Source organism: Artibeus jamaicensis, unplaced genomic scaffold, assembly GCF_021234435.1.
Source record: "Artibeus jamaicensis isolate MK-2021 breed Jamaican fruit bat unplaced genomic scaffold, CSHL_Jam_final contig_700, whole genome shotgun sequence".
In the NCBI taxonomy this organism is placed as follows: domain Eukaryota; kingdom Metazoa; phylum Chordata; class Mammalia; order Chiroptera; family Phyllostomidae; genus Artibeus; species Artibeus jamaicensis.
Genome location: NW_026521930.1, coordinates 6,415,090 through 6,424,908, shown reverse-complemented (window position 1 = coordinate 6,424,908; position 9,819 = coordinate 6,415,090). Strand labels below are relative to the sequence as shown.

The following is a 9,819-nucleotide window of genomic DNA, read 5'->3' as shown; positions in this document are numbered from 1 at the left end:
TAGATGATACCCTGAATTAAAATCACTCCAATAATAAGACATTCCAATAATATACCCACATGTGGGGATAAAAGAAAAGGCCACTCCTCCCACATCTCCATCCCAGAAAAGTCACACTAGAGCACTGCCTGGGTTGGAAGAAGGGAAGGATCTCTGCCTCTTTATTAAAGCCTTGGATTTCTGGTGGTGCCCTTTCCAGCTGCAAATAGAAAGGTGTCTGAGGGTTCTAGAACATTTTGGAGGCTTCAGGGAGTATGCTGCTTATGACCAGGAGTTCCCCAGCCCCTCCACAAAATGGAAGTGATTAATGCGCTGTGAAAGAGGAGCTTTGGGGCATGTTCTACAGGGACAGAATGGGGAGGGCACGAGACAGCAAGGGCAGCACTAGAGAGCGTTGGGATCATCCTCCAGATGTCAAGCTGCTAGGCATGGCTCCCTAGAAAAGAAAAAGAGTCCTTGACTCTAGACCCAAGACTCATGTATTTTTTTTTATCCTTCCATTCTTTTTTAAGATTTTATTTATTTTTAGAAAGCAGGGAAGGGAGGAAGAGAGGGAGACATTAATGTGTTGTCACCTCTCGCTCGCCCCCTACTGGGGACCTGGCCTGCAGCCAGGGCCTGTGCCTGGACTGAGAATTGCAGGCCAGCACTCAATCCACTGAGCCACACTAGCCAGGACTATCCTTCCATTAATCTATCCATCCAACCCTTATCCCCCACCCATCTATCTATGCACCCACTGTTCTGCTTCCATTCATCCATCTATTCATCCACACATCTACCCATCATTCCCCATCCATCTTTCCACTCATTTGTCTGCCCATCTATTCCCCTATTCCCATTCATCCCCCACCCATCCATTCATTTCTCTGCCATCTAATCCCTCACCTGCCATCTGAACTTCTTAAAGTCAGGGACTCTATACGGCTCACTTCTATACTCCAGGTCCTAGAGCAGTGCTGGCACACAGGGCTTATTAAATGTTCAATGAATTTATCTCTCCATTTGCCCATCTACTTACCCTCCCCAGTCTATTCATCCGTTTCCCCACCCAACATTTTGACCTACGATGCCCTACAATTCAAGGGGCGATTCAAAGATCTGTAAGCTTCCATGTTCTTTCTCGAGGATGAGGAAGGCAAAAGTCTCTTGGAACCCCTGGGGGCTGGCAGGTGGATGAAGGGGCCTCAGCGCAGGACAAAATCCTCAATTAACACCATCGGGAAGGAGAGGTAAACCACTCTATGAGCAGGTAGGGCTCTCACAGGGCATTTTGTCCACGGCTTCCCTTTGACATACGGGGAAAGGAGAAGCAAGGAGTACTGTAGGAGGACAGCTGTCAGGTGAACAGCAAAGTAGCTGTTCTGGCCCAGGGCATTTTTGCTACTTCAAGCTGTTTTCAACACCAAAGCCCAGTTGGGAAAGATCAAATGTCCCAAAGGCACTAGAAAGTCAGTTTCTTTAGAACAGGAACAGTGGCTTGCTGTCAGCTGTATTTGCCTCTGGTCTTGGTCGCAAACATTGGAAGCAGCTGCCCCTGTCAGAGATGGTACTACCCCCGTGGTCTGTGGGACCTGGGATAGACACTCAACAAGCATTTTTTGACAATTCCTTTTCTCCCTTCTTCATGAACCTTGCTCTCTTCTGCCAAGCCCTTTAAAGGAAAGGATCGCTACACCTCCATCCTCAGCACCCTCTTCCTTCTCTGCACACCCCCCACCCTGCCCCGGGCAACTGCACACCCTTCAAATGCCACCTCCCTTCTAGATCAGATCTTCGCACCAGCTCAGACTGCTCCATTGAGTTTGAAGCTGTATTTCAAACTGTCTAAAGAGTATTTCCACATGGAATTTCTACAGGTACATTAAACCCAGTCTGTCCAAAGGTGGGAGGATACCCCCTGCCATGCTCCATGAAGAATGAGCAGGCTGGCAGGACTGAAAGTGGTGTGAACTGGGGGAGCAATTCCAGACAATGAGGTTGGAGAGACAGTGGGTCGGGGGGGGACAGGAATCGCATACGGCCTTGGAAGCCACTGAAGGACACTGGCTTTTACTCAAAATGGAATCACTGTAGAGTTCTAAGCAGAGTTCTCACCAGACTTAGGGTGACCCAAATCAGAACCAGGCAATCACTGATTCCTGCACTTTTTTCCCCCTAACACTTCTAATTAATTACCAAACTGAATTTTCCTGTTTTTCTTTTCAAATTACAGTTGACATTTGATATTATTTTATATTAGTTTCAGGCATTCATAGTGGTTAGATAGTTATATAATTTACGAAGTGATCTCCCTGGTAAGTCTAGTACCCACCTGGCACCATACACACTTATTACAGTATTACTGGCTGTATTCTTAATGCTGTATTTTATTTATATCCCCATAACTATTTTGGGACTACCATTTTGTACCTCTTAATCCCTTTCCCTTTTTCACCCAGCCCCACAACTCCCCTCCCTTCTGACAACCCTCAGTTTGTTCTCTGTATCTGTGAATCTTCTTCTGTTTTGTTTGTTTTCAATCCTCACCCAAGGATATGTTTCTTGATTTTAAAAATTTTATTTATTTATTTTTAGAGAGAGGGGAAGGGAGAGAGAAATAGAGGAAGAGAAACATTTTGAGAGAAACATTGACTGGTTGCCTCTCACAACCCCCCCCCCACCCAAAGTGGGGACCTGGCCCGCAACCCAAGCATGTGCCCTGGCTGGGAATCAAACCAGTGACCTTTTGCTTCACAGCTGGTGTTCAATCCACTAAGCCACACCAGCCAGGGCATATTCCAACCTCTCTTGTTCAAAACTCTTCATTGACTCTTCAGCTAGAAAAACATCTATGAATCTTAAGAAGGCATTCATAGGGACTTTACTTTAGTCCCCGCTACCTTGCCTGCGTACTCCGGCAGTTAAACTACTCTGGGCTCATCTTCTCCCTGCCCGAAGAACATACACACACTCTGAACACTCATTCTACTGACACTCACCTCTGTGCCTTTGCTCACACAAGCCCTGCCACTTGGAACACCCCTACTAACTCATTTTTTTTTCCTGGAAAATTATCTCTGTAGACGTCACCTCCTTCAGGAATCTCCATGATTCTTTTGTTTCTGTCCCAGCTGAGGCTGGGACAAGTGCTCTTCGTGCTGTTCCATTTCCATCATGGGCACTCACCCACAGTTCACTGTAACTGGCCATACATGACCGGCCCCACACTAAACTGAGAATTCTACAAGAGCAACAACTGTATCATTCCCTTCTGTGTCCTAATTCCTAAAACAGGGACTCGAGTATCATGCAAACTACATGTTTGGTTAATACTGAATGACCTTGTCATCCAGGAAACCTGGACATACCTTGTCATGAGGGGAGGGCAGGAGGTATGCCTTGGTGCAGGCATGGTTTCTGTCAGAGCTACAGATGGCAGAAGGAAAGAATAGGGTCAGAGCAGAACTCTGACCCTGAGTTTAAGGGTCAGAGAAGAAGAGAATAGGACTACTATGGCTATAAATCCCCCTACCCTGCTGAAATGTTGTCAAACCCTCCCTCTCTCCCCTTACAGCTCCCCATCTTTCTCCTAGGACAAAGGGCATCTCCCTTGAAGCCTCACTCACCAGGTGTCAGTGCCTCGGGTCTTGGTGAAGATCACTGAAAGTAGAGGCCCCAGATACATAAATGACTATCGTCTAATTACATGGCCAAAAGCAGATGCAGCTAGGGAGGAAGGGGCTGAAGTGACCCCCTATGTCAGTGAGGAGTGGGCCCTGGATTAGCAGGTGTGGGGTTCTGGTTAAGAGATGGGGGAGATGGGCACAGATTCCGGGAGAAGTCAGCTGCGGTTGGGAGGGGGTCAGGAGCTTGAGCTAAAGGTATGGGAGAGTCCCTGGACACAGTGGTGCTGAAGTGGGGGAGAATCACCGTGTTTGGACATCTGAGTTCCTCTGTCTTGTGTCTGCTTTTCCTTGGCTGGCACAGGGTTCTTGTAGAAACCAGCAATAAACAAGGCCTCATCGGTGAGTTCTGCACTGATCTGGGTCAGAAAGTCCTCAGAGTGGGATAATGAAGCCTTCTGATAAAGGAAAAGTCAGAAGGGCTCAGCCTGGGAGCTCCTACGTGGGAGTACTAGGTCTAGGAGCTTGCGGGCTGCTGGATATGGGTCTAAGAAGTCTGGTATTAAAGGGCTGGGCCTTGAGATTTGGCCTATAAGGCACTGTAAGTGGGGAGCAAGCCTTTGGGGGCCTCAGGGCCTAGTGCTGAGGGCTATGGGCTAGCGGGGGCGGTCCCAGTGCCCTCAACCTAGGAGCTGTCTACTTCAGTTTGCCTCCACCTTTAGCACTCCCCTTCAATGCTCACCGAACCTCCACCCAAGAATGTTGTAGCTTGGGACAGCTGGCTGCCCTTTTTCTCCTTGCTCCTGGTATGAGTGGATTCCATCCCCCTGGGAACAGTTGGAACCTTTGTTAGGTTGCGAAACCAGCCTGCTTTCCCCAAACCCTTCTTAACATCATTCCCCAGGCCTAGATTTAAACGAGGGATCTAGATAAACCATCTTGTCTCAGTTCTCTCGGGGCGGGGGGGGGGGGGGGGGGGGGGGGACTGGGGGCGGGGAATCGTTGCCTTAAATATTCCTGGGATGAGGAGGGCTGGCAAGTTCTACAACAATCCCCTCCCCCGACACGCCCAGGAGGCCTCTGTTTCCTTCCCACCCAAAGAAAGCCCTTCCCAAGACTAGGCAGCCGATTTGCCACCCCCAACCTGGCAGATGGGTTGAAATCTTGGGCTACTCAGCAGGCGGGGAGGCGGGGAGGTCTAGGGGTAGACAGGGAGCTGGAGCTGGGGAGGAAGGTAAGGAAAGAGGGGCAACCCGGGCGGTGTCTCTACCCGTTGCTATAAAAACCCTTGTTTGCGAGGATTCCGCAGTCCCGTAGCCAGGAGATTAGGGATTCTAGAACTATAGGCCGGGAGTGGGCGAGGGGGGAGGGGAGCATTTTCCTAGCAAGTCGCACTCGCTCCTTGGGCTTTTCCTCCACCCCAGCTTGACCGCTGTGATTGCAGCGCCCGAGGCTGGAGAAATTTGGGAACATAACTTAGGGTGGAGCCTGGGACCTAATTCTTCTACCACTAGGGGCAAGCAAGTAACAGCCTCGCCCTAGGCCGACCTTCGGCCTCTCTAGCCATCAACTCATAGTCTGGGCCTGCTAGAGGCAATGAGGCCGGAAAGAGGCGGGGCGGGGAAGAAAGCAATATGGACTGTACTAAATACCCTTGCCTCGGGCACAGAAAGACTAAGGAGGACGGAACCTTTTCTTCTTATATTTGTCTGCAGGGAGTCACACCCTCCTCGGAAAGCAAAGGAAAGTAGGAGGTCTATATTTTTCTAGACCTCCTACTCTTTGGACCTCTCCTTCCTTTGCTCGGTGTCGACACTTTATCCCCTCTCCTCCCTCGGTACTTTGGTACGAGCCATTGCGAGGGGACGAAGGGAGGAAAAGGAAAAGGAAGCGAGCAGGTCTTAAAGGGACCACAGCCATTTTTAAAAAGCCTCTTTTTCCTTTCTCCAGATTTAGAAGTATGAGCGCAGAAGAGTAGGCTCTCGGAAGCTGAGCACAACTGGATCAGGAGGGACCACTGCTGGAGGCTGCAGCGCCTCCGGGGCGGGCGGAAACGAGGGTCTTCCCATAGGAAGGGCTGGGTGTACGAGCCTCCTGTGCCCCGCGCACATCGGGGGCTGCTTATGAGCATCAGGGCCAGCAGTGAGCTTTAACATCTGGGGCCGGCCAGGGGCTGCGGGGTCTTGAGCGCAGTCGGTGGGGCCGGTGTGCCGGGCCGGAGTGTGACGCGGCGCGGCGGGGCTGAGACCGAGCTGGCACTTCCGGATCCGACCGGGGACAGTAAGGGCACCGCCGCGATGGCAAGCGAAAATATCTTCCTGTTTGTGCCTAACCTAATTGGTGAGTGCTGCCCTCGGCTCCGGGCTGAATGGCTGAGAGAGGGGCCTTGGGCAAGCTCCCTGATCCCGCCCTGTCTGCCCTGTCCCATCCTAAGGTTATGCCCGGATTGTCTTCGCCATCATTTCTTTCTACTTCATGCCCTGCTGCCCTCTCACGGCCTCCTCTTTCTACCTGCTGAGCGGACTTCTGGACGCTTTCGATGGACACGCTGCTCGAATCCTTAATCAAGGTGACAGACAACTCCTCCCAGCCAACCTTGAGGCACAACAACCCACTGCCCCCTTTCCTGCCTCCTCAGGACCTAAGGGTGGGCAGGTGCTCGGGAATCAGGGCTCTGTCATCCCCATCTCTATAAAGCAGAACTGAGAAGTCCCTTTTTACAGCAAAGGGATTTAAGCTAGTTGTTGAGAACTCACAAGACTGGACATGGCAGTGGCAGTGCTGGACTTTTCTGAATTATTATTCATTCAGTAGGTGTTTACTGGTTGTCTGCTGTGTGCCAAGCACAGCAATCCCAACTCTAGAAGTCCTGTTTAGAGGAAGGATGGAGGGAGAAGGAAGATGGCTTCAGGAGGGTTGCATCTGTTCTCCAGACCCACCTCCAAGACTCCCCTGAGACTTCAAGTCTCCTTGCTTTGAGACCTGGACCCTTGGTTCTGCGATTGATGAGTTAGTTGTAAACTAACTCTCTCACCGCCTCTTCCACTCTCTCTTCACGCTTCCATGCCTCCTCATTTTATGTCATGGTGCCCTTGCACTGACCTCACACCCTATGGAGAGCAGTCCGTTTTCTTCCCCAGGTAGTGAGTGGTGGACATTTTCCATCTTTTAGACTTCGCATCAGAGTGATACACGAAATATTGCCCTTGTTGCAGATGCCCTGCTCCCTAACAGCCCCTTCCCAACTGATAGCCCCGTTTTTCAGGGACTCAGTTTGGGGCCATGCTGGACATGCTGACGGACCGCTGCGCCACCATGTGTCTACTGGTCAACCTGGCGCTGCTGTACCCTCGCGCCACCCTTCTCTTCCAGCTCAGCATGAGCCTGGACGTGGCCAGCCACTGGCTGCACCTCCACAGGTGTGCAGCTCTGGGGGTGTTGACCGGCTGAGAAGACGCTGCAGCAGGGAGACTGTCTGGGAGGGTGCCTGGGATGGCTTCAGGCTTCTTGAGAGGTCTCCTTTTCAGCTTGCTTTGTTGAAAGACCATGGGCACATCCTCTCTGAGTCAGCTTAAGTCCTATTTATAGTTTAATTAAGCGGTCCCTAAAACTGTTCTGACTGGATATTTGAGGGTTCCAAATAGATTAACAGCTCTTGGGAAGGGGCATGGGGGCTTTTGAATGTGGCATTGGAATCTTGGCTCTGTCCCCAACTAGATAATTGTGTGACTTTGGGCAAGACAATGGCCCTCAGCTGGGCTCTAGTTCCTCCTTGTACAATAGAGGCAGTCCCAGTATCTCCCTTGTGGAGGGTGCTGTGAGGATGTCATAGGTGTCAGTGAATGGTAATGGATGTTCACAGACTCCCCTACTTTCTCTCCAAGTTCTGTGGTCCGAGGCAATGAAAGTCATAAGACGATCGACCTGTCTGGAAATCCAGTGCTTCGCATCTACTATACCTCCAGAGTGAGCATTTCCTACCCCTCCCTTATTTACTCAGCTGGTACCAGCCAAATCCTGGGCTGTACCCTGGTCCCAGGTTAGGAGAGGGTTCGAGAACAAAGGGGAAACAATCATCCCAGGGGAGGAGAGGCCTATAAGCTGAGGTATGAAGAAGGGTGGGGTTAGTGGGAGGGCCTGTGTGAATTGCTCCAGGCAGCAAGTGGTTTTTAAAGAGAGAAGTGATATGCTGAGATTGCTCTTCACCCACCTCCCCAACTGCACTCTTACTTCCCCAGTACAGTTCCAGCTCCCCATCCGCAGAGGGTTTTGGCCCCCCGCCCCTGTGTGTCTGTGTTGGGGTGCGGGATACACATTGACCTGCCCTCTTGTTTAAGCCGTGTTTTTGCTGTTTGTGCAGCCTGCTCTGTTCACCATGTGTGCTGGAAACGAGCTCTTCTACTGCCTCCTCTACCTGTTCAGTTTCTCCGAGGGACCATTAGGTAGGAGATGAGGGACTGGGTTGGAGGGTGGAAGGGGTTCTGGCCTGCCCAGGGAAATGAAGGCCAAAGACTCGTGGGCCCCTCCCTTGCCTGTGTCCCATTTTCTCAGTGTTACTCTTGCTCCCTTCCACAGTTGGCTCTGTGGGTCTTTTCCGAATGGGGCTGTGGATCACCGCGCCTGTCGCCTTGCTCAAGTCCCTCATCAGTGTCATCCACCTGGTCACAGCGGCCCGCAACATGGCTGCCCTGGATGCAGCAGATCGTGCAAAGAAGAAGTGACCCGAGAACTTCCAGCCCCTGGCTACCCACCTGCCCCGGAGTCTCACTGTGCCACGCGGCTCCCCTCTCCCTCCTGGGAGGTCCAGGCTTGTGTCATCCTAACGTGTTATCCAACCCACTGGGAAGGGGGTCAGCCTCTTTAGTGATGTCATGTTCTCTGTAATCCTGAAGGCAAGTTCTACCCCTGGACTCCAAATCAGGAGGGATGCTCAGGACCTCCCACCCACATGGGCAGTGCTTCGGGGGCACCAGGAGGCTTGCCTGAGGACTGGGCATTTTCAGACGTGCTGGCTTGGCCTTGGGGTCTGGCTTGGCCTGAGACTTCAGGGACACTTGCATGAGGGAGATGGGATAAGGACCAAGTTTCCCGAAAGGCAGGGAATCAGACCTCTGCCTCTGGCCAGAGGAAGCCAGCGGGTCCTGTGGCTGGGAGACAAGGAGCCATCTGGATTCTTCTCCATTGCAGCGTCCTCTTTCTAATCCATCCTAGCTCTGAAAGCCTGAATAATAAAGGTAGGGGCTTCACTGTCCTGGACTTGCTTTTCTTTGAAATAGCCTTGGACCGGAGCTGGGTTGAGCTTGGGGAAGAAGGACGGTTCTCCTGGCTGCTTTTCCCTCAGTTACCCACTGGCCAGCTCCTCTTCGTCATTCCACAGAGACTGCAGAGAGAGACCCTCTCTGCTACCCAAGACGTGCCATGTCCTCTTGCCTGCCTGCTTTATTTCTTTTATGATACTGTTGCCGGCTGTCTGCATTTTTGTGTGTGCCTGGTATTCTCTACCCCTGCTGGAATGTAAACTCCGTGAGGGCACTGACTTTTCTCATTCCTTCTCTGTCTCTACAATGAAGATTAACTTTAACCTGGGATATCAAAGCTACTTCATAAATACTCACAGGTAGGTCAGTTGGCTTCTCAAGAGTGCAGTCCTTGTACTACCTGTGGGATAGGTTTTCAAAATTCGGCTGCTAGGACCTGCACCAGAGTTGGAATCTCTAGGGATGGGCCCAGAAGTCTGCAGTTTTAATAAACTCCAGGTGATTGATTCTTCTTCCCAAGAAGGTTGAAAATTACTGTCTCTCACACATTTTTTTTTTTTTTTTTTTTTGGCATCTCCCAGATGGTAGATGTTGTTCTGGACATTTGTCCCTAACAGCTACCCCTACCAGCTGAGCTTTCCCTGCCGGCTGGCACTGACTTTCTTTTTGGAACTATATTGAGCCTGCCATATGCCAGATCCTGTGCTGGGGGTTGTTGCAGATGTTATTCATTTTATTCTTAGAATAGCTTAGCCAAGAGGCCCTCATGTCCAGAAGATCTGAAATTCAGCCGGAATGTGTTGGCCGTCAATTTCTGTCCTAAGCCCAGGATCTGTGGGAACAGGCCACTGCTTCCAGTTGGCCCTTGACCCTCCCTCAGTTTTGTTGGGGACTTCCCTAACTGCACTGTCTCCCCCTGCTGGCCTGTGAGTAATAAGTGCTGTAGCACTTAGGTG

General features: G+C 51.2%; 2 protein-coding genes across 4 annotated transcripts; one reads left to right on the top strand and one right to left on the bottom strand.

Annotated features, from left to right (window-relative positions):
- Positions 1-169: 169 nt before the first annotated feature.
- Positions 170-4,923, bottom strand: LOC119058761 (putative protein T-ENOL). Of its 2 annotated transcripts, XM_053671787.1 has the most exons (6): positions 4,859-4,923; positions 4,348-4,432; positions 3,913-4,063; positions 3,609-3,642; positions 3,351-3,408; positions 170-436 (listed from the first exon to the last, which is right to left on the bottom strand). In XM_053671787.1, the coding sequence occupies exons 2-6, from the start codon at positions 4,426-4,428 to the stop codon at positions 401-403; spliced, it is 360 nt and encodes a 119-aa protein (XP_053527762.1). In that variant the 5' UTR covers positions 4,429-4,432; positions 4,859-4,923; the 3' UTR covers positions 170-400. The 2 variants fall into 2 exon arrangements, with proteins under 2 accessions (XP_053527762.1, XP_053527761.1); XM_053671786.1 differs by lacking the exon at positions 170-436 and having other exon boundaries at positions 3,281-3,408.
- On the top strand, positions 4,881-8,856 carry CDIPT (CDP-diacylglycerol--inositol 3-phosphatidyltransferase). Of its 2 annotated transcripts, XM_037158178.2 has the most exons (6): positions 4,881-5,945; positions 6,040-6,174; positions 6,871-7,024; positions 7,490-7,571; positions 7,966-8,047; positions 8,181-8,856. In XM_037158178.2, the coding sequence occupies exons 1-6, from the start codon at positions 5,903-5,905 to the stop codon at positions 8,324-8,326; spliced, it is 642 nt and encodes a 213-aa protein (XP_037014073.2). In that variant the 5' UTR covers positions 4,881-5,902; the 3' UTR covers positions 8,327-8,856. The 2 variants fall into 2 exon arrangements, with proteins under 2 accessions (XP_037014073.2, XP_037014081.2); XM_037158186.2 differs by lacking the exon at positions 4,881-5,945 and having other exon boundaries at positions 6,050-6,174; positions 6,858-7,024.
- Positions 8,857-9,819: the final 963 nt, after the last annotated feature.

Excerpts from the sequence above, each read along its gene's own strand:
- LOC119058761 (XM_053671786.1), bottom strand. The coding sequence starts at position 4,428 with ATGGAATCCACTCATACCAGGAGCAAGGAGAAAAAGGGCAGCCAGCTG. Across the intron at positions 4,064-4,347 it reads CATTCTTGGGTGGAGGTTCG|AAGGCTTCATTATCCCACTC; the intron begins GTGAGCATTGAA and ends TTCCTTTATCAG. Across the intron at positions 3,409-3,608 it reads ACCCGAGGCACTGACACCTG|CTCTGACAGAAACCATGCCT; the intron begins GTGAGTGAGGCT and ends TGCCATCTGTAG.
- CDIPT (XM_037158178.2), top strand. The coding sequence starts at position 5,903 with ATGGCAAGCGAAAATATCTTCCTGTTTGTGCCTAACCTAATTG. Across the intron at positions 6,175-6,870 it reads TGCTCGAATCCTTAATCAAG|GGACTCAGTTTGGGGCCATG; the intron begins GTGACAGACAAC and ends CCCGTTTTTCAG. Across the intron at positions 7,025-7,489 it reads CACTGGCTGCACCTCCACAG|TTCTGTGGTCCGAGGCAATG; the intron begins GTGTGCAGCTCT and ends TTTCTCTCCAAG.